Raw genomic sequence first — 22,557 nt, forward strand, 5'->3', positions numbered from 1 at the left:
AGATCAAGAGCTCTATGCTCCGTTTCAGATTTTGCCCTATATTTTCTGTGGGATTTTTGGGTACAAAACATTTAATTGTGGGCCTGGATTTACCACCTGAGGAAACTCCCTTTTCTGATTAAGTTCTTTCAACCCATATGTCTTGTCTCTTTAGATTGTAAGGTCCTTGGGACACGACTTGTCTCTTATTCCACGTTTGAGCAGTAGCAGAATGGGACCCTAATCTCAGCTGCTACCATAATACATAACAGAATTATTGAGCAAATTACTGGCTATTGAGTGAAATATTTGGACTCTGCACAAATGTTCTTGGAAGTGATCAGAGATCCATGTAGAAGTCTAGGAATACCACATGTTTTGGCCAGGATAACAAGTTATGGATGTTGCAACTCGAGTACGGATATCGGTGAGCGTTGACAAAACAATTTTTATGCCTAACTTAATTATACCAAACATTTTAAATCACAGAGAAATAAAAGAAACCCTCCCGTTTTTGTTTTAAAGTAGAAAATAAGTCAATGTTCACTCATTTAGAGAAGAGCAGTTAATAAAATATAGGAAATATATACATTCATGTAGGATTTATTATAGACATATCATTCATGCAATTATTTTATGATTCTGCAGTTTTTAAACAAATCTAGTTACTTTTGTCGATGCAAGAAAACTTGATTCACTAGATTGGGCTGCCCTTTCAGAAGTTCACTCACAGAATTAATTTGCTGTTGAAAATTGGGTCTCAGACCTTTATAACTCATGTCTGAAATTAGAGAGACATCTTTTATTGCCCCATTAGGCTGTGCTGCAAAACTTCTCTTTCAAGAGAATGAGGCAATCAATCAAAAGATGAACATAAAGAGATGCCTCCACATCCATGACAATTTGAACGCTTGATGAGCAATGTTGGTATTGGCTATGGTTCAGTAGCTCACCATGAATGAAGTTCAGATAACTTGTGCAATGCATACAGTTTACACGTGACAACACAGAATACACAGTCACGCATTCCACATGATCGTAGCACCCAAACATTTACCTTGAGAAGAGAAGCACAAAGCTGGAGTTGTTGCTCTTTTTTTTTTTCTCTCTCTTTTTCTTTTTTAAACAGGAAAAAATTTAGCCAGGTGAGGGGATGTCATTTATTTTTTATAAAAAGTAGCCTCTTGCCCAACCCAAACCACAACGTGACAACTGTTGTCTTTAGAACTGAGTCATTCATTCAAGGTGAGATGGGGTTTCAGTCTGCTCTTCACCACGCCTCAGCATTAGTTAAGTAATAACAAAACAATTAAGGCTTGATTTGTTGAAACACTACACCACTGTAATGTGTAATCATGACTAATACCACTGTAAGATTACTGGCTTGTACGGTTGGAGCAAAAGAGCTGGAAATACCTTTTCTCTGTGTTGATCTTCACGGGTAGGTACCTTTTTTGGGGTGGGTGTGTGGGGTTGCAGCTAAGCCCAGGACTTGTGCACATGCAAACCTCCAATACACAAAGGCTACGTCTCGACAGGCATGATGTTCCACAAATGCTTTTAACGGAAAAGTTTTCCGTTAAAAGCATTTGCGGAAAAGAGCGGCTAGATTGGCATGGACGCTTTTCCACAAAAGCACTTTTTGCGGAAAAGTGTCCGTGGCCAATCTAGACGCGCATTTGTGCAAAAAAGCCCCAATCGCCATTTTCGCGATCGGGGCTTTTTTGCGCAAAACAAATCTCAGCTGTCTACACTGGCCCTTTTGTACAAAAGTTTTGCGCAAAAGGGACTTTTGCCCAAACGGGAGCAGCACAGTATTTCCGCAAAAAGCACTGATTTCTTACAGTAGGAAGTCAGTGCTTTTGCAGAAATTCAAGCAGCCAATGTAGACAGCTGGCAAGTTTTTCCGGAAAAGCGGCTGATTTTCCGGAAAAACTGGCTAGTCTAGACACAGCCAAACAGAAGAATGGCTATACTGGGTCCGACAAAAGGGTACAATATTTTCAGGGTTCAACAGATGAAAACTGAAAAAAAAAAACCTTATTCCCTTTGTTATAGCCTTAGAGCCCAAGAAACCTTCAAAATAAAAATGAAGAAAAAAGAAAATCTATTAGAAAACTGAGGAAAGGATGATTTCCAAACAAGAAACCATACTATGCCTCATCTTATTTCACTATTGTGTTAAGGCCTACATGCCGAAACAATGACAAATACCAGTAAAATACTGCACATCTCACATTATCACCATATCTCAGGGGATAAGAGGACAGGGAGAGAAACTGTACTGTTTGCGAGTCATGTCTTCCCTGGGTTTAGAGATCTTTATTAGTCAGACCATAACTTGTGGAAGAACATTATTTACCTAGTTAGTTATTCAACACTAATAATAATTCCCGGTAGCTGAATCAGAAGGTTAAGTTCTGTTGTCATTCATACTCTGGCAAACAAAGAGGTTTCATCCTAATATCTGCTTACTAAAAAATGTGACAAGCAGAATGAAAAGTGTGGTACAATTAGCGTCAGGGGGTTATTTGTCCAGAAGAGGGGTATGAGTAGGAACATATCTACAGGATGTGTAATTTCTGGAGATTATGAGCAGCAAGTCAGGTGTCATGACAGATGATCTAGAAAGACAGTTAAGGATCTTTTCTTTGACGTTACTAATCAGCTAAGTCTTTACTAAACAAGGCTACTTTATTGCCTTAAGTGTAAGTAATAGCACTGATAGACATAGAAAATCATGAAAACACATAGCTACCCAACATATGCCCCAATTTTAATTGTTTTTACATGGATGACAGTCAAATAGATTCTTTTAAGAAAAGGTAACAAAAATATCTGACAAGAAATAAAACTTTTCAAGAGGCACAAAGGAAGATGTACACGGCATCAGAGGTAATAGTGTAGGTCAATAGGACTAGAAATGTAAAAGTGGAGTAAGTCCCAAGAGCTTTTCAATGTTTTCTTGACAAGGAAAGGTTCTCAGGGGTTACATGGGAAACAGGAATATTTAAAAAGCAGAAAATCATAATAATGATGTATTGGAAAGATAAGAAAAAATGGTTTAACCACCAAGAACAGATCTGGTTTGAATATCTCCAGTTTTGCCTTCAATGACTACCTAAACCGAACACTGAAATGCGAGGGTGTCAAGCCACACAAGTCATCTTCAAAGTATTCAGTTTAATCAGACAAGGAGTTTAAAGCAAGTCATCGGCGTCTCGTTCTTTGTATTAGCCTCTGTCATAAGGCAAGAGCAGTGTAATCAGTAAAAGTGAACAAAAAGTGATGGTTTAGTTCAACTTATTTGTTACAGTCACTGCTCTTGCACGAAGTGATTTTTATGGCCATTAAGCTTCCAGAAGAGCAGAAGTCAAAGCTATGATATCAAAGCATCATTTTGGCAGCAGAACTGTACTGAACCTCTCTCCTGTATTATAGGGCAGTGGATTTCAAAATAGGGGTTGCAACCCAGTATTAGGTCGTGGAATACCGGGCACTGGGTGATTGGGTGACTAGCGAGGGTTGTTAAGGCAGCTTCCTGCTTGTTCTGGCACTAGGGGCCACACTGCACTTCAGAAGCGGGCAACAGCAGTCCAGCCCCTAGCCACGGGGTCATAGGGCTCGACGCACTGCCCTCCCTCTGAGCACCAGCTCTATACTCCCATTGGCTGGTTCTAGCTGCTTTAAGAGCAAATGCTACATTACAATCTATACTGAAGTACACTTCTAGACAGACAAGCACACTCATCAAGGGAATAGCCCTGCATTATTTTCCGTTTCCTGCTTTTACATTAGTGCATCATATTGGTCACAAAACTGAGATGGGTAATGGGCTATTGCTGTCATAGTCAATGTCTGCCCTTTGCTTATAACTTGCACGGATCTCTTTTGTCAATTCCCAGAAGTTTGATGATTATTATCAAAACTCAGAGGTCCAGAGGGGAGAGTAAGATGCCTAAATACCTTTGAGAACCTGGCCATAGCAGATACGTATATATGCAGGACAACATTTCAGCAGAGAACAAAAGGTCTTATTGACTGGACATAGTGGTAAATATATTGCAGAATTAAAAAATGGGGGGGGGGGGGGAGGGGAGTTCTAATCTCAGACTACTTTACAGCAAATAGCATATGTTCCAGCTAACACAAAATAAATAAATTGTGAACTTGGAAATATTCATCATGTAGACAAGGCTTTACTGAAATATATGTACCTGGAAAATATTCCTTTTGTAATAGGGGCACCTGACACAAACGGCCTCAGCTATAGAGGCTAATCAACACAAGCAGCATTTTCAGAAGGAGGTCTCCCTACCTGTCAATGAGGAAACAGTCTGGTTCTGACCCCAGCTGCAAGCAAGCAAAAAGCCTTTGTGGTGTGTCTTAGTACAAAGAAGACTAATATGATGCAGAGGCAGTTCAGAATGATGACAGACGATTCCCCATTCTAGGAGCACAGTCATTCTACATGACCAATACAAGTAAAAGCCACACAATCCAATGAGAACACAATATATTGTAATCCCTTCTGGAGGCAGTAGGGAAATTTGAAAGCAAAACCCAAAATACATGCAGCAGGTGAGTACAGAATTTTGTAAAATACACTTGCGAGAGGATAGAACAAAGTTATTAAGTTATTGCCAACAAATGCAGTGATTCAGAACAAAGTAGCAGCATTGCTATTACATGTAAGCAGACCTGTTGATAAGCTAAGGATTCCAGTCTGTTTTTCAAAAGATAAGATACCGAGTCACAATTAAGAACAGAGAAGTATACTGAACAGGGTAGATTGGTTTTAGAATTCAAGTCATACATGTGCCATTGTTCAAACAGTTAAGTTCAACTACATATTAAAAGTGAGAATGATTGCCGTGTAGCTTAAAGAACTCCCCACACAACTAAGATTGAACAGAGTATTGAATAAGGAGTGCAAAACTGGACACCAGGTCAGCAGAAAAAATGACCATTAAAGATAAAGGGTCTGACTCTCTCAGCATTAAAAGTCAATATTTAAAATATCACTTGGCTTCAACAAAAAAGGGATCTGACTAAGTGAGACTAAGGCCGTGTCTTCACTCAGCGGAAGATTGATGCTGCTGCGATTGATCTTCCAGAGCTCGATTTAGCAGGTCTAGTTAAGACTCACTAAATCAAACTCAGAGGGCACTCCGGCAGCAGCCAGTATTCTTGCTCCTCCAAGGAGTAAGGGAAGCTGATGAGAGTGTTTGCTCACATCAGCCTCCTGCTGTGGGAACGTTGGGGAAACTTGAATCAAGATAAGCCGACTCCAGCAATGTAATTAATGTAGCTGGAGCTGCGTATCTTGATTCAACTTCCCTTTCAGTGTAGACCTGGCCTTAGACTATGTTTACACGAGCACTTTTGTCAGGAAAACTTTTGTTGGTCAATGGTGTGGAAACCCCCCCCACACTGACTGACGTAAGTTTTACAGACAAAAGCATCGGTGTGGACAGCTCTATGTTGGTGGGAGATACTCTCTAACTCAGGGGTGGCCAATCAACTAGAGACTAAGAGCCAAAATAGCTGTGGATAGAGTTAAGAGAGCCACGTATTATATATTTATTTTTATATATCTATCTAGATAGCTCCCCGCCCCGCCCTAACCCAATGCCCTTCCCCAAAGCCAGGCACTCCCAGCCTCCCTACTCTAACCCAATGCACCCACCCCTCCCCTAGAGCCAGGCACCCCCAACCCCCCACTCTAACCCAATGCAGCCACTCCTCCCCTCCCCCAAAGCCAGACACCCCCATTTCCTCCTCTAACCCAATTCTCCTCCCCTCCCCCCCTAGATCCAGGCCCACCACCCCTCTAACTCAATGCCTGGGTCTCACCAGAACCTCAGCCACATGCTTCTCCCTCCAGGCGTAGGAGCATGCTTGCAGAGCAGCCGTGAGCAGTCCAGGTGCTCAGCTGCGAACTAGCAAGAGCCACATTTCTTTGAGCAAAGAGCCACATGCGGCTCGAGAGCCGCGGGTCGGCCACCCCTGCTGCCACTGCCACTGCTCTTTGAGGGTGGTTTAATTAGACGGCTAGGAGAGTTCTCTCCTATAGGCATAGAGCAGCTAGATGGGAGGCCCTACAGCAGCACAGGAAGGTCTGTAGTGTAGACAGTGTTCCACAAGGGTGGTTCACATTTTTCCTTCGCTTGAGAGTGATTGTTTCCAACACATTCATGCAAAACTGCTTTAGGAAAAAAAATATCCATATATTATCCCTCACCTAGCAACAAAGGGGAAAAGAAGCCACCCAAGCCTGAGAGAAACCTCTGAATCCACTTGTCAGATAAAACAGAAAGCTTCTGGCATCTCTGATCTTTCACAGAAAGGCGAGTTTGGAATAGCCCACAAAGTTTTTTCTAATGTTAAGTGATAATTTTCGCTAGGCCCTGTAAACACACTGCCGTGGATTTCACTGACATCAATAAAAAACTATTAGAAGCTGCATCAAAATACACTTAAATCTCTGTACTCTGTGTGTCCCTAACCAGGGGAGGTGGTGGTTCCATGTGCTGCCGCTTTCCCTCCACCCCAGTTGGGGGACTGGCAGCACACAAAGCCACTTCCCCTGAGGCTTTTCCCCACCACTCCCGTAGCAGCCATGGGTGGTGTCTGGGAGCAGTGGGGAGTGCAGTGGCAGGTAAGTGCCCCACCCCCTTATGCCCAGACCCCATAGTGCCCTCCATAGCATGGCAAAATCTTTGATCCAGCATATCCTATTTCCCAGGGTTGCTGGATTAAAGAGGTTCAGGTATATTCAGTTTGAACCAATAAATAGGGGAGTAGCGTAGTCTTGTAACTGTTGCGATATTTTGCTTTACCTTCCTCCAGTTTGACCAATAAGCTGGTTGTGCTGATGTCCATGTTTGTTAAACCTGTTGAAATATCAGCTTTCTGGAGTCCCACTGAGTTGAAACATGGCATTAACTCTGTAAAGATGCGCACAGGAAGTTTGGTCTTCAATGAGGAAGCAGCGCAAGTCTTTGAACAAAACAAAGAGAAATAATCAGTGTATCTAAAAGCACTAACACCTAAAAAAAAAAAAATGGAACCATGTTATATCCTGAATAGCAACTTTTCTGCTTTGTACACGATGGATACACAATCAGCTTCCTACCCTCTCTCTAACACGCCCCCCAAACCTGGCCCAAAGCCAGAAAAATCACAAAAGTGAAAATAGCACACGTCTTCCTCTTCACCCACAAAACACACACCTTACCATTACCGCAACTACCATATGCCACAGACCACACACCACAACAATAACTCAATAACAACCACCCTCAATCTTCTCCCCTCCCCTACTTCTTTACCAAACTACAGTCACTTAACTGCATAGGAACGGAAGGAATAGTTGGGTAAAGGTGGGAGGAGAGGCTAACCCTAGGACAGGAGGCATGGAGGGAGGGACAGAGGTAAACTTGCAGTATATGGTCGATATAACGTGTGGTGGTTGTGGTCGTGGTCGTGGTAAAGTGTGTGCCTGGAAGTGGAGAAGGGGAGGGTATGAATCAAACTTGCCATCATCTGCAGTCAATAACAGTTGAATGTACTGACATGGTTATGAATTCAGACCCCTTGCCCATTCCTCCTCCTTTCACCATGCCACAAATTCATTCCAGCTGTCAATCCGCATTTATTCAGTCCTCCTTTCACGGCACCCTGTCTTTCCACCCGCCGTCATGAGGCCCATACTTCTCGGACACCACTCACTCCGCCACCTGCCCGTTCTTTCCACCCTCAGTCATCTGCTCCTTCTGAGTACGTAATTCAATAGGTTCCCGGCTGCCCTCGCTGCAGGGCATCGTTGCTGGAGTGGAACGTTCTGGGTGGTTCTCAGGGCTGGCGGAGGGGGAAGGGACCAGTGCAGTCCACTTTGGATGGAATTGAGGGCTGGTTGCCCGCAGCCCACCCCATCTGGGAGCAAAAAGCATCTTCCCCCACCAGCACACCTTGCCCTAGGGCCGGGCAGTCTGTCAGCCTTCCAATAGGCGCCACCCAGGTAGTCCCTGAAGACATATGAAAAAAGACTGGTCCTGGGACGGCCAAAGTCGAGGGGAGCAAAGGCACATGGGGAACCCCAGAACAAGAAAGCTCCGAGTACAAAAGGGCTGAGAGCTTCACCAGCCTTTATCAGACAAGCTGTAGGAGACTGAGCTCTCCTACCTAGGGTGAGGGAACATAGGCCACCACAGGCCTGTATGGCAGCTCCCAATGGCTTCCCCAGGAGGTGGGTGAATGTAAAAAGGCAGCTACTGAGATAGGATTTCCCCCACAGGAGGGCCTGAAAACAATAACTCCACAGGGGAAAGGCATAAATAGGCAGGCCTGAAGGTCCTGTTACATTTTAATTGCCTTATTTTTGAGGCTTTGAGTCCGTTGTTAGAAGGGTGGCAGCCCTACCTACGCTATAACCAAACCCATATTAGATTTTCTATTTTGAAGGGTTTTTTTTTTTAATTAAGCATTAAGTAGAGGGTTGGCTGCATGAATGCAGAAGACAGATATACAAGTTGAGTGCAAGCTCAGAGACCAATGGAGAAGCTGCTAATACCCCAAGAGCAGTGACACATATGATTATAAGCAAAGAGTTTCTCCGTTAGCTACCCCTGCTGCATAGGTTTTCCTTGAAGGAATAATGGCCTAAAATCCCTACTCCCTCCCTTTTTAAAGAAGAGACTACTTGTTTCAACAGATCTACTCAGGATACACTTCTCTAATGAAACAACAGGAGTCCTGTGGCACCTTAGAGATTGATCAGGCATAAGCGTTTGTGGGTAAAACCCACTTTGTCAGATCAATTGGAATGGAAATTACAGAGACAGGGACACATACTTACTTCTTACACTTATCAAATTTAGGACCAGTGTTAGGCTCTATCTAGACTACATCCCTTTTCTTGAAAAAAAGATGTAAATTAGACACTTCAAAATTGCAAATGAAGCCGGGATTTAAATTTCCCGTGCTTCATTTGCATAATGGCAGCCGCAGGTTGGTTTTTTTTCCCCAAAAAGGGGCTTTTTGAAAGAAAAACAGCTGTTTAGACAGGATTTTATTTTTGAAAGATCCCTTTCTCGAAAGATCCTGTAAACCTCATTTTTTGAGGAATACAGGATCATTCAAAAAGTGTTTTATTTTCGAAAGATCCCCATCTAAACAGACTTTTTCCTTTGAAAAGCCCCTTTTCAGAAAAAAACGCAGCTGCCATTATGCAAATGAAGCATGAGAAATTTAAATCCCGGCTTCATTTGCAATTTTGAAGTGTCTAATTTATATCCCTTTTTCGACAAAAAGGGATGTAGTCTAGACACAGCCTTAATGAGACTAATTAACTCAGGATGGAAGTGGCTCCCTCTCAGCAGTTGATGGTGAGATGTGAATACCAAGTGAGGGGAAATTGCCTTTGTAGTGGGATAACCAATTTAAATCATTATTCAGTCCTAATTTGATTGTGTTGAATTTGCAAATGAATTGCATTTCAGCTGTTTCCTTTTGTAATTGGATTTTGAAGAGGGGTTTGGGGTTTTTTTGGGAGAAGGATGGCTATTTTTAAAACCATTACTGAATGTCCAAGGAGATTAAAGTGATTTACAGTGTTGTGGTGTTACATTTCTTGATGTCCAATTGATGTCCATTTATTTTTGGTGCAGACTGTCTAGTTTAGCCTATATATATATATATATATCAGAGGGGCATTGCTGGCATTTAATGGCATGTATCACATTAGTGGATGTAAAGGTGGATGAGCCCTAATGAAGTGGGAGTAGACATACTGCGAGAGAAACCAATGGGTGCTCCCATTGTCTGTGAAAAAAATTCATTCAAAGCAACATTTCAAATCTTTCCTGTTAACATTGAGAAACTGAATTAAACCTACTGGTTATCTATCTTCCTATTTTTAGGGAAAGCAGAAATCCTGTTTCTCCCACCCCCAAGGACTTGTATGAACACACACACACACACACACACACACACACACACACACACACAGAAAGCTGTCCCTTTCTACATCCCTGCCAGCCCAATTGTGTTACAGCTGTCCCAGTTCCCATCGCTGGCTCCTTACTGCCCTCTGTGGTCATTCTACAGTATAACTCCCTCCTGCCAGATTCCTCCCTTTCCCGAGAAACAATCAAATTCCAGAAATATTCCATTATCCTGGCACAACCAAACCCTGACCTTGCTTTAAGTTAGAAGAGGAAGCTGCATTCCAAATTTGGTGGTCCTAGCTCTTACCATTTAAGAGGGGTTCTTGAACAAATGGAGTCTCACAGACACTACTCTTACCTTACTATATATTTTAGGAATGTGCATTCGGTATCCTATATTAATAGATGTTATAAGTGGAGCAGCATGATTACAAGCTTTTGCTATAGGTGGCTGGTAAAAAATATAAATCTAGTTTTTAGTTATTCAGTTTCTATTTTGCAGCCAGTTCTGGTTTCATTTCTTATTTTGTATGCAATTGTTTAAGAAATGACAAAATTATACCCTTGAGTGTACCTTGCTATAAAACCACAGAATCAAGGCAATTCTGTAAGGGGTGCATATTCCAGTAGAGCCTGTTCTCAAACAGTTATCACACAGGACAATTCAGGTGCCACCACCTAGTAACAATAGGCAAGTTAAGAGGAATTTGATTGTACTTCCATATCCATATACGAAGACGATCATCTGCACATGGGTCACACCCAGTTTTCCCTCTAATTTTTTATGTCCATGTGTGGAATTAATTTTGTTATATGCACCAATATGGAGATGTGCAACATATTACCTCTACACTGGTGCATGTAACAACATTTATTCAGCACATGGATGGTCTGTGGCAGCGGATGGGGCTGAAGGTTTTGGAGTGTGGGAGAGGGTTCAGGGTTGGGGAGATGAGGGCTCTGGCTGGGGGGTGCAGATTTTCGGGTGGGACTAAGGATGAGGTGTTTGAGGTGTAGGAGGATCCAGGTTAAGGTCAAAGGGTTTGGAGTGTAGGAGCAGGCTCAAGGTTGGGTGGGGGGAGAGGTGTGATTGGGGCAGGAGTTAGGATGCAAAAGGGGCTCAGATTTGGGGTGGGGTCTAGGAGTGAGCTAGGATGGTTGAGAGGGATTGTGTCTGGGTGCTTATTGGGGACAGCTCGTGTGTGTGTGTGTGTGTGTGAGCCCGCGCGCGCATGCGTGAGAAAACAGGTGGCTCCGTGCTGCCTCACACTTACCTTCAGGCACCGCCCCCTGCTGCTCCCACTGGCTGCAATTCCTAGCCAATGGAAGCCACAGGGACAGAGCTTCCCAGAGCATGAGGCGATGTGGCTTCAGCTGGGGCTCAAAAGAGCAGCAGCACACACAGAGCAGCCTCCATGCCTGCCCCACCCACCAGGAAAGACTGGCACACAACACAGGGTGCTTAGGGGCTGCAGCTTAGGATCCTGACCTAAGGGAGCCTCCATTAGCCCAGAGCTGTATACCCAAAAGCTGCTGTGGCTGGGACAGAGGGGTTTCTCCCCTGGCTGAGGCAGCTCAGTACGTGGCAGCCCTGAGCCCTTGCACAGGGCTTATTAAGAAACTGTGCAGCTTAGAGGGAACCTTGGTCACACCCCTCTCATGCAGAGGGAGATCAACGTACTCCGCAGCAGTCTCCCAGTCTTCCCTGTGAGCCCAAACTAAGCACTCAAACTCGGTGGAGCTGCAACAAGTAAGCAGAAAGAAGGTGACATACAGATCTCTTCCCTGGGGCTGTGAAGATTGCCCAAGCTAGTGCAGCTCTAGGTTCCCATTATACATGACTGCCCACGTTTGGTGTGGCTCCCTAGAGAATCCAGTGACTGAGGAAATCTTTAGCCTTGTGAGTAATGTAATAGTGAACTAATGTACAGTTCCAGCTTTTCTTGCTTTCATGAGATTAAGCTAATAAACCAAACTTATATTAAAATTGAAGTCAACAAGAAGTAGAACAGAAAAAAATTCACACTTGCCCCTGACAGTAGCAAAGAAAATTTCAGCACACGTATAACATTTTGTGGTTTCAAAAATACAGCTCCAAACCCCTCACAGAGATGTTAGTGTCACAATGAGAAACAGAGGGGAGAGTGGTGAAGGGTCTTGGCCAAGGCTTCATAGAGAATCAGTGGAAAAGCCAGAAAAGAACTCAAGAGGTTCCTAGCTCCCATCACTGCTGGCTATTCTGCATTTGGCAACAATTCAATTTTTGCTTTCACTGTTTGCAAAAATCATTTTCTGGCATTGTGAAAAACAAATATACTTTACCACAAAGCACAACTCTTAGTAATGCAGGTATATGGAGGACACTGGACTTTGTTATCTATGCGTAATCTTATTTGTTAACAGCTTGCAAACCCATCACTGATGTAAACAACTGCATGTATCATTAATTGTTTTTCAGTTGACAAAAGAACAGATGCAGGAAATAGGATACATAAACAGGAACATCAATGACAACAAAGCAGTTAGAAAATTCACTCGTCTTCCAAATCTGTCCACTCTGTTAGGAACATCATTAAGCGGTGTGTAGTGATGTATGGCACAGAATCTGCACATCCAGAATCAGTTTTTGTACTTTGCTCCTCAAGGGTATGCAATCCATTAATAGGGAAACATCCCTTTCACCACCAGCTTTTAATAATGTATAGTTTTTGTAATGGCTACCTGAACAATGATTAGGGAACTAATCCAGTTTCACCCCTCTCTACCCTCTGAATACCCCTAAGAAAGTCATAACTTGTACTTTTCAAAGGCTCCTTGTGGACCCAAGCTTGCTCTTTGTTCTCAGTTCCCACCTGAATGATATGTTTAGAAGTAGCCTTTCTTACTCAAATTTTTAGTATTAAAAACAATGACACTGCACATTGAGAGACCCATTTGTAAGACATGACTTCTACTTGGTCATATCTCAACACAGAACTCAGCCTCAACAGCTAAGTTTACACATCATTAAGCTGTTCCTTGTCAGTACTGCTTTAAAAGTTTTCAGGGAGGATAAACATAGAGGGAAAGTTGCAAAGTGATGTTATATTATTAAAACATTCAATTGGAAATAAATAGAACAAATCCAAAAGATTTTAACCAGATTTAAATATTTTAAAAATTCAAACTGACCCAAAGCAGAACTTACATTACGAAGGAAGAACAAAATACATCATGATATTGATAACAGAAAAAGGTGCATGGAAGCTAAATTTGTGGGCAAATTGTAAATTGCTCGTCCCAGTGACATTGTGGGCTTTGGATCAACTTTATTAAGAAGTTAAGATTTAAAATTTCCACATGGTCCACTCTGGTAAACAAACTCTGTTCTCTTTTGCTTCAGGGTGTCTGTATGAGAAATTAATCATGTTAGTCCTCTCTGTCCAGATGTGTTCTCTTGTTATTGCCAGAAAAAAAAATTCTCCACGCTATCCCAAGCCAGAGTTGTTCCAAGCATGACTGATAATGAATTAAAAAACCAACACACTCAAAAAGCTTTTCAAACTAACAAGTACTGTCTATAATGTAGTAAATAGTTTAGAAATATGGTAATTAAATAATCTAAAAAACCACTCTTACTCTGCTGTACAATTATAAACACTTATTTACAAACATCTTTCTGCTTTGTTTTTAAAGGATGAGGTTTGCAGTTTATTAATGATCAGAACCTTTTACTTGTCTGTTTCTTTGGTGTATTTGCCAATTTTATTATCTTTTAAGATTCAGTAAAATGACCACCAATGTATATTAAAGGAATAGAAGTAGGATGTGTGATACATTTCTATTATGTACCCATCTTTCCACTTTCTATTCCAAAAGATTATGGAAAAACCAAATCTATTTGTGTTTTCTAAATATTTGTGCATCATACTCAGTTAAGAGAGTGACAACAGAATAGATCTACAACATTCAACTCTAGTTATGCTTGAATGATGAATAAACCCTGTACTTTACTAGCTTAAGCATGTGCTGCTACAGTTTATACATACATAATCCCACTGAGATCAACAGGACTACTCAAGCACGTGCTTATCAGTAAGACCATAAGTGCTTTGCTGAGGGACAGCTCTAAGAGGCCTGATCTAAAGTCCAGTGGAAGTCTTTTCTCAGTGGGGTTTGGATCAGGTCCTTTGACAATTTAATCTTACTAAAGGGGATGAGGGTTCTGCAATTTTTTTAAAGAAAGGTTTTGCATTAGCCTAAAATGTGAAAGTGTTTCCTTTAAATGTCAGTTATTACAATACCAAACCTCAATCAATAAATAATGGAATGACACACTTCTTCATTAAATAGCATTTTTGTTACCAGCAAGGTCTTTCATAATTTTCTGAAGTCACAGCAGCAAGACAGAACAAATAATTTATCTTATTATGGATTCAGACTAAAATGCAGTCTAAATTATTTCAGAGAAGATTCCTGTAAAAATGCACTTTCACTGATGGGAAAGAAAATGATTTAAAACCAAACAAGTTTCTCAGGAAAGCAGATTAACAATAGTAAATATTTAAAACAAAGAATGTGGAGATTGTTTCTATGTAACAAAACTGAAGATTCAGAGTTAAAAAAGCTGCAATCCCATCCTTAATGTGCCTCATTATGCCTAGGTACTGCAGGATTTACAGAAGAGATCAGCCCCTACGGTGTTTTGAGTATTAATTAAAAGATACTACTGAACAGCGCACACGCTCTCTCTCTCTCTCCACACTATAATACCACTGACATGCTTCAGCTATGACCTGTAGGAAGCACTATATAGAAAGTTGTTTTCCCCAGTTATTCTCTGGCCCCTTAGCTGAAGCTGCCAATAAGGGTCTAAGCAATAGCTGTGGTGACTGGTGTGTGGTTTGGATGTATACAAACTTGCTTCTACAGGCTGCTGTTATCTTTTGGTCACTGATGAAGCAGGCTGGATTGGAACTGATGAATCAGAGATGAAAGGCTCCACACCCCATTACCCCTTCTCTGAGCCGCTGACTCTCTAAAAATCACTCATTGTTTGGAAACCTGTGCAAGGCTAGGCACAAAAGGGTGAGATAATCCTTGCTGCCTTGGTTCCTGTGCATCCATCATTAGCAATAAGATTCCTGCTTGAGGAAACTACAATCCCTGGCTTCAAGGAATTAGGGATGAACTAGCAGGGTTAATCAAAATGTACTTGCTTCCCTTGCTTCCACTGTTTTAGGTTTTTTTAATTATGTAAGCTTTTGACAGGGACAGTGAAAATAAAGAGTCAATATGGTTTCCCTGACCTCCCAGCTTTCACTGATATCACTAGTATGAAAGAGCTGCTCATATTAAAAAAGGATTTTTTGCGCCACTACCATGGCAAAGCAGGAGTAGAAAACATTGACAAGAACTTTATACTGACTCCATAATCCCTTAGAAATAAAAAACAGTGAAATGGTTGCAAGTTTTGACCCAAGTCTGTTTGGGGCTGAAGCCTATTTCCACTGACAATTAGGAACAGGCTCTTTATCAGGTCTCCTTAATGCTTATGACGAAAACACGAAAGCAACTTTTGACTAATGAAATCACTTGCCAGTTTCAGGTTAAGAAGAACCCACTTAGTGTTTGCAAAATTTTAGCTTCTAATGCTAAGGGGACTATTTTCTTGTCAGTGCACATACAACATTCAAATTAATGGGGGTTATGTGCACGTATTAATAGAGACTACATCCTAGTCAACTTCAAGCAAATCAAAAACAAAAGTTGAGCACAACAAAAAACTTGTAACCCCTTTAAAATAAAAATAACTTAGCTAAATAATAGCCATTCAGAGAGAGATCCAAGCTAACCACCTATATGCAAAATTTCATCTCAAAGGGAAATTAAATAGCCAAATTATACATTCAACAAGTTCAGGGATTGCAACAGCAACTGAGACATCATTATAGCATTGCTGCATCAATGCTACAATAAAGCACCAGTTCCTGTCATCACAAATAATGCATTGAGGCTAAGTACAAAAGGGTGCAAAAGTCACACAATCATGGACAAAATACATCAGAAATATTATTGCACGGGAGGCACTGTATGAGAAACAGAATCCATCGGCTTCAAAATCTCAACTTGTTTCCCCTTAACTTAATGTAAAAAAGAGAGACCATATGACTCTGTGCAGTGTACTGTCACTGTTAAAAATATAGTTACAAATAATAGCCCACTGACAGAGAATATCAGGAAAGCAGAGATCCTGGATTTATGGACATCCAAACTACAGTAATTAAGAAAAGAACATTATAAAAAGAGCCAACTTATACATTTTAAAATTGAACAGGGTGGCTGCATTTTTAAAAAGCTTCCATATGGCATTTGTACACTATGTCTCAGGAACCATGGTTACAATTCTCAAAATGATACACATGGGCAGAGGTTTACACCTACACAAAGTCCCATAAATCAAAGAGATCATGTGGACATAAAGGTCTGCCCACATGGGTCCCTTCACAGGACTGGTGCCTCAGTTGCCAAACCTCATCTTGTTTAACAAGCGCTCAATTGGCTTACCAGATTATGCATGCCAATCACAACCAATCACTTCTTTTGAATATGCTATGTTCCATTTCAAGTCTGCACTCCTCATTTAGAAAAAAAAAAACCCCAACATTCTAAAATGTAATATTGTATAGAAAGCTTGGACCTTGTAAACTTGGACCAAGAAACCAAAAAATTAAGACCTTCTATTATGTGATATAAAAAACCCAAGAAGTGTATACCTGCCTTCTGACTTACAGAAAAATCAGAATTTGCATAGGATATACTTTGTGCAAGGCAACAAGCCTCTAAGTATCTGAAATAAAACTAATCTTGCTCAGTGTTCTTTTCTTCGTGGATATCAGATATCATCAAACTTGTGTTTTAAATAGTCTTTGATAACCTTGGCAATGGGTAGTTCATCAAGCAGTTTTAGGTTTTGAAGGCCTATACACTGGCGGATTTTAATTCGGCATAGATCTTGCAAATTTCTGGGCTGTCCTGAAATGAAAGACAAAAAGAACATATTTAAGCAATATAATCACATTTAAGATGTGCTTTACAAGTTTATTTATAGTTTAAAACCATTGTTGGGGTATGTGTGTGGGGGGGAATTCTTCTTAGTAATTGTTTATTTTTAACCACTGAGAAAATGAATAATTCTTCACAAAACCAAGGGCCCAATCCCCAAAATACTTAAGCACGTCCATAAAAAAAAAAAGCTTTACGTACATTAGTTCCCTTGATTTCATTATAAATACTTATGTGAGCTTATAAATACTTATGTGAGCTTATATATGTTTAAGCATTTGGCGAACTGGAGCCTAAAATGGTTTTCAAGTAATTATGCAGCAAAAAATCTCAATTATGACCTTTTCTGATCCCTTTCTACCCGTGTACAAGTAGTTCAACCATTTATCCTTATAACAAATGTTTTGCTATGACCAGCACTGAAAATGAATTCAAAGGGTAAGGTTTAACCAATTCAAGGAGCATGTGGCAAAGTTTAATAATCGCCCCTCCCGCCCCGCCTCCAGCCAAGCTTTTAGTTTCTAACACATTCAAAATATACGTATGTCCCAGTGGAGTGAGCTAGAACCTGGGAGATAAGTCTCCATTCACCACCACTATCACGGCAGCCAAAGCATTAATGGCTAGATTTTTCTGAAGAACTGAGTTCCCATTTAGGGTCATTATCTATAAATGGAACTGCTGGACTCTGAACAGTTTGGAACATCTACCCCCAAAACATTTAACATAGCCAGCAGCATCTCAAAATAAATGATATAGGATGCTTTGACTCCTGAAGTTTGTGTGCGTCTCCAGATACAGTGCATAAAATGTTTTAACTTCAAATATTTCCTACACTGAAAGAAAAAAAGAAAAAGCCACCCTAAACAATTAAATCATCATAAAAGCAGCAGACTGTGTGAGTGGAAATATCTTAAAATTTGTTTTCAATTACTTTGAATAGACTGGGCAACAGACACACATGTAAATGCTTATACTGCTATCTCAAAATAATCTGTAATCAGCCAACCTTACAGCAAGCATTTGTCATCTTCCTAATAGCTAGGGGTGAAAGGTGGCATTTGCCGTATCAAAGAAAGAAAAAGGCCTGGATTGCACTAAATAGAACTATTTGTGTTATTTTTCACAAAATTATTCAAACAAGTAAACAAATGTACTCAGAAGAAATCAATCTGAACAGTTTAAATGAAATATTTTCCAGTTTCTTCAAGATTTCCTAGGTCGCAAACATGTAAATAAGGGTCTTGTCGCGAAAAAGGAAATGTTTTTAATAAAATTGCATTTGACACTACTGCAATTGTGGGTTATAAAGTAAACAATACAATGCTAATAGTACAGCTATGTACACCAGGCAACGGGGCTACAAAATGGAGGTGATAAAATCCTTTAGACTTGAGTTAGTCACTTTACTGAAGGCATTTTCATCTCACGTTTGGAATCGCTTCTTTCCAAATGGGAGGCTGAGGCCTTGTGTACATAAAGTTTTGTCTGAGCAGGTTAAGCTGACAATTAAAAACCGGTATAATTACACTGCTTGTCGATAAAGAGCGTCTAGACTACATCCAGTTGCTTTGTCTACATGACAGTGTAGACGCAAAGGACAGTGTAAATGCAATAATGCCTTCTGTCGACAGAATCTGTCGACAAAAGGCGTTATTCCTCATAGAATGAGGTTTACAGCCGTTGACAAAACTGTTGAGTTCTGTCGACGTTGTGTCGACAGAACTCAGCGGCAGTGTAGACGCAAGTATAGTTTTGTCAACAAAAGTCCACTTTTGTCGACAAAACCCTGTAGTCTAGGCACACTGTTGGTGCTCTAGCATCGATGCAGAAAGTAGTGCACTCACTGTGGGTAGTTCTTCCACTATGCTATTTGCCACCTTTGGCAGCTAGTAGTTGTGGGACGGCAGACAGGATTGTACCATATCATGGGTGCTGGCACAATATCCCATGACACAATTTTCCTTCCCAGCATTCCATGGGGCTTCTGACTGCATTTTGCAGCATTTTTCAACAGCCCATTTATCATGTACCTGCAATCTCTATCTCTTGCACTGCTCTCTACAGTTGTGGTTACTGTTATGACCGTATCATATGATCAAGCAGTAGATTATGAGCCCACAATATGAACAAGAATTCAAGTTGCCTGATCTGCTGTGTGCCAAAGAAAGAAACAATACCAGATTAATTTTGGAATTCATGCAACAGCTGAATATGGTAGACCATCACTTTTAGGCTCAAGAAACAAGCACGGTCTGGTTGGATCACATTGTTACGTAAACCTGGGATGATAAGCAGTGGCTACAGAAAGCCAGCTTCTTGGCACTGTGTGAGGAGTGCCCCAGCACTGTAAGGACAACAAAATGAAAGATACTCTCAGTGGAGAAGCTCATGGCTATTGCTGAGTGGAAGTTGGCAACTCCAGCCTGCTACTTGCTCATGAATCACTTTGGATCAGGAAGTCGACCATTGGAGCTGCATTGATGCAAGTGTGAAGGGTCATTCATCACATTCTGTTACAAAGGTCTGACTCTTGGCAATGTGCGTGAAACAGTGGATGACTTTGCAGCAATGGGATTCCCTAAGTGCAGAGGAGCAACAAATGGCACACAATCCCATTTTGGCTCCAGACCACCTTGTGACAGAGTACATCGACAGAAAAGGAGACTCCTCTATAATGTTGCAGGTACTTGTGGATCATCAGGGATGTGTCACTGACATCAATGCATGGCGGCTGGGAAGGAGCACAACACACACATCTTCAAGAATATTGGCCATACAAAAAGCTCCAAGCAGGGACTTTCTTTCCAGACCAGAAGATTCCAGTGAGAGATACTGAAATTCCCATCGTGATCCCGGCAGACTGAGTGTACCCCTTATTCCCTTAGCTCAAAGCCTTGCACATAAAAGAGCCTCAAGGATATAACCTGAACAGCCTTCAACAATAGGCCGAGGAGGTGCAGAATGACCTTGGAATGTGGGTTTGGCAGATTAAAAGTACACTGATGATGCCTTTATGGCAGACTAGATGTAAATGAGGAAAACATTTTGCTTACTCCATAATATTTGAGTCTAAGGGTAAAAAGTTTTCTCTGGGATGGAGCATGAAGGTGAATCACCTGGTTGCTGAATCTGAGCAGCCAGATACAAGGGCTATTAGAGGGGCACACCAAGGGGACTATTCAAATCAGGGAGGCTTTAAAGCAACATTTTGCTAGTGAGCACTAATAATACAGCACTCTGCCACACTTTGTCAACTTGGCACCTTGCATGAAAATTGTGATGATTCCTGACTGGGACCTGTAGGCAGTTAAATCATTAAACTGACTGTATGTATTATGACCAGCAGCAACCACCATGGGTAAGAGACAAATAAAGATTCTGGTCTTTCAGAGAGGTCATTTTTATTAAATACCAATTAACAACACATGAAAAGCTTGGTGTGCGGGGGAAGAGGACAACACAAAGCAGCGTAGGCTCTCCTAGCTGAGTTTAAGTCTTAGCATTTTAAGTCTTAGCATTTTGGAAGCTGTCCAAGGGGTGGAGTGAATGAGGTACAGAGATGTTCTGAGACATTACAAGGAATGTGTGGGAAGAATTTGGGGAGGGCACGGAAAGCAATTGCGCATTGGCGGCAATGAGGGGAGGATGAGCACACATGTTCTTCCTGCAGTGTGATCAGGAACTTCAATATCTGTTTGTTCCTCCATCACTTTTAAGAGCCATTCCTGGTCCTTTACAATGTGCTCCGCACCCTCCTTTATGCCCTGCCTTTCTATTTTAAAATTTTCCTTCAGGGTCTCCCTCCACTCCCTGCATTCTCTTTTGCTGGCCTCTGAGGATTGGAGCACCTTCCGGAACATGCACTCCTTGCTTTGCCTTATCTGGCAGAGACACTCTGCAATAGTGTAGGGAGTTCCCCTGACAGCAAATCTGCAGAAACACAAACACACAGAAGCATGATTGTTAGTTCATACACAGCACTGAATCATTACAGTAAAACACCTTTAACATAAAAATCGCTTTTGCGCTGTCCCTTGGAAAGCACACATCTTGGTGAACGCTCTAAACATGGTTACTTTGGGCTGAGTGGAGGTTGGACACTCAAGATGGTGCAAAGAGTCTAGCTGTTTTTTAAAGATGATCAGTGCAGGCAACTAGGGACAATATTGTTAATTCTGCCACCATTTTCCACAGACTGGGGTAACTGAAGTTGATATTTCACTCCTGAGGGTGAGCAAGAATGCAAGGGTGCATCTCCTGCATGCATATGGCTTCAGATTCTGTCTTTCCTGCGTGAGTGATTGATGAGCAGTGCAGGAAAGTTTCCTATAACAGGGGAAGAAACAAAGCAGCTCTGCCAAAGAACCTTTGGCACAGAATTGGCAAATATTTCCAGGAAAGTTTCCTAGAGATCTCTCTAGAGGATTCCCATGAAATCTCAATGTGCATTTACACACTGTTCCGCTGCACAAGGGAATGTGGAGCACACTAACACAGCTAGTCTTGTACACAGCTATCCCTTCGCCCACTTCTAGAATGCATTCAGTGCAAGGACAGTTCTACCTCATAACTGTGCAACATCAAGTCAAAAAGATCACTTACCAGGGCTCTTCTCTTCTGCATCATGCATGCTTGCAACAGACTGCTGGGACTCGTTAGACCCCTCCAGAGTAGAAAAGAGCTGCCAACTCGCCAGGTCACTGGACAACCCTGCCCTGTGCTCCATTTTGTCCTCCAACTCAACCATTTTCATGATTTTGTCCTTGGGGTTAGATCCACTATTTGCTGCCTCCAGCCCTGTGAATCATCCACCGGGCTGTGGGCTTGGAGGTAGGGGCACCACGGAAAACGATGCTTTGTGGAGCTGCCACACTCAGCTGGGCATATGCAATATGAGCTTTCCATGCCAAGACGACAGGAAATGCAATTTCAAAAATGCCAGGCTTTTAAAGGGGGAGGAGCAGATGCCTGTGTACTGTGGTGCAGGGCAGCAAAGTCCAACTGCTGATTAGAGTGATCAGGATGAGCATTGTAGGACACCTCCTGGAGGCCATTTAAGGCAACATAGCCAAGCAAGGCGTCTGACACTGTCAATAGAATTTGCCACAAAACACTGTATGCCTCTTATCAAGGTGGTTTTATTTTGTTGATAAAGCAGGACAGTTTTCTTGGCAGAAGGAGCATTGTAGCATGTACACTTCCAGAGTTTTGTTGGCAAAACCTGACTTTTGCTGTCAGGGTGGACAAGGGTATGCAACGGACTTAAGTTCCCTTGAATTTTACAGTCCTCTTGTTAAAAGTGAGAGTCAACTGCTTGTTTTTTTGCTGTCTAAATTGTTATTTTTAGTTTACTCTGTGGATACTTCAGCACTTCATATGTATAGTTTCATAGCTTCACCTTTTGTTTGCAGGTCTTTCACAAAACAGGAAAGAGGTACATTTACAATTGAATTTTGTTTTTGTTTTTTTTTAAAACAAAAAAAATCAGCAGAAGAGAAGTCTAGAAGGTGTAATACTAGAAATTAAAACTCATTTTGGAAGTTAGTAGATCCGAAGTCAAAGAATTTGGATCTTTCTTTCA

The 22,557-nt window shown here is 41.5% G+C and overlaps 1 protein-coding gene and 1 long non-coding RNA gene across 7 annotated transcripts in view; both read right to left on the reverse strand.

Moving 5' to 3' along the window:
- Positions 1-8,995, reverse strand: part of LOC112546827 (uncharacterized) — a 115,641-nt gene extending 106,646 nt beyond the window's left edge. Inside the window, exon 1 of the long non-coding RNA XR_012895705.1 lies at positions 6,822-8,995. This is a non-coding gene — a long non-coding RNA (uncharacterized LOC112546827). The remainder of the gene's footprint in view (positions 1-6,821) is intronic.
- A 3,113-nt stretch (positions 8,996-12,108) lies between these two features.
- Positions 12,109-22,557, reverse strand: part of ASB7 (ankyrin repeat and SOCS box containing 7) — a 51,438-nt gene continuing 40,989 nt past the window's right edge. For all 6 annotated transcript variants that reach the window (XM_075896947.1, XM_075896949.1, XM_075896943.1 and 3 more), the window contains one exon: positions 12,109-16,943. In XM_075896947.1, the coding sequence (XP_075753062.1) occupies positions 16,804-16,943 (140 nt within the window). In that variant the 3' untranslated portion in view covers positions 12,109-16,803. The remainder of the gene's footprint in view (positions 16,944-22,557) is intronic.

Source organism: Pelodiscus sinensis, chromosome 14, assembly GCF_049634645.1.
Source record: "Pelodiscus sinensis isolate JC-2024 chromosome 14, ASM4963464v1, whole genome shotgun sequence".
NCBI lineage: Eukaryota > Metazoa > Chordata > Testudines > Trionychidae > Pelodiscus > Pelodiscus sinensis.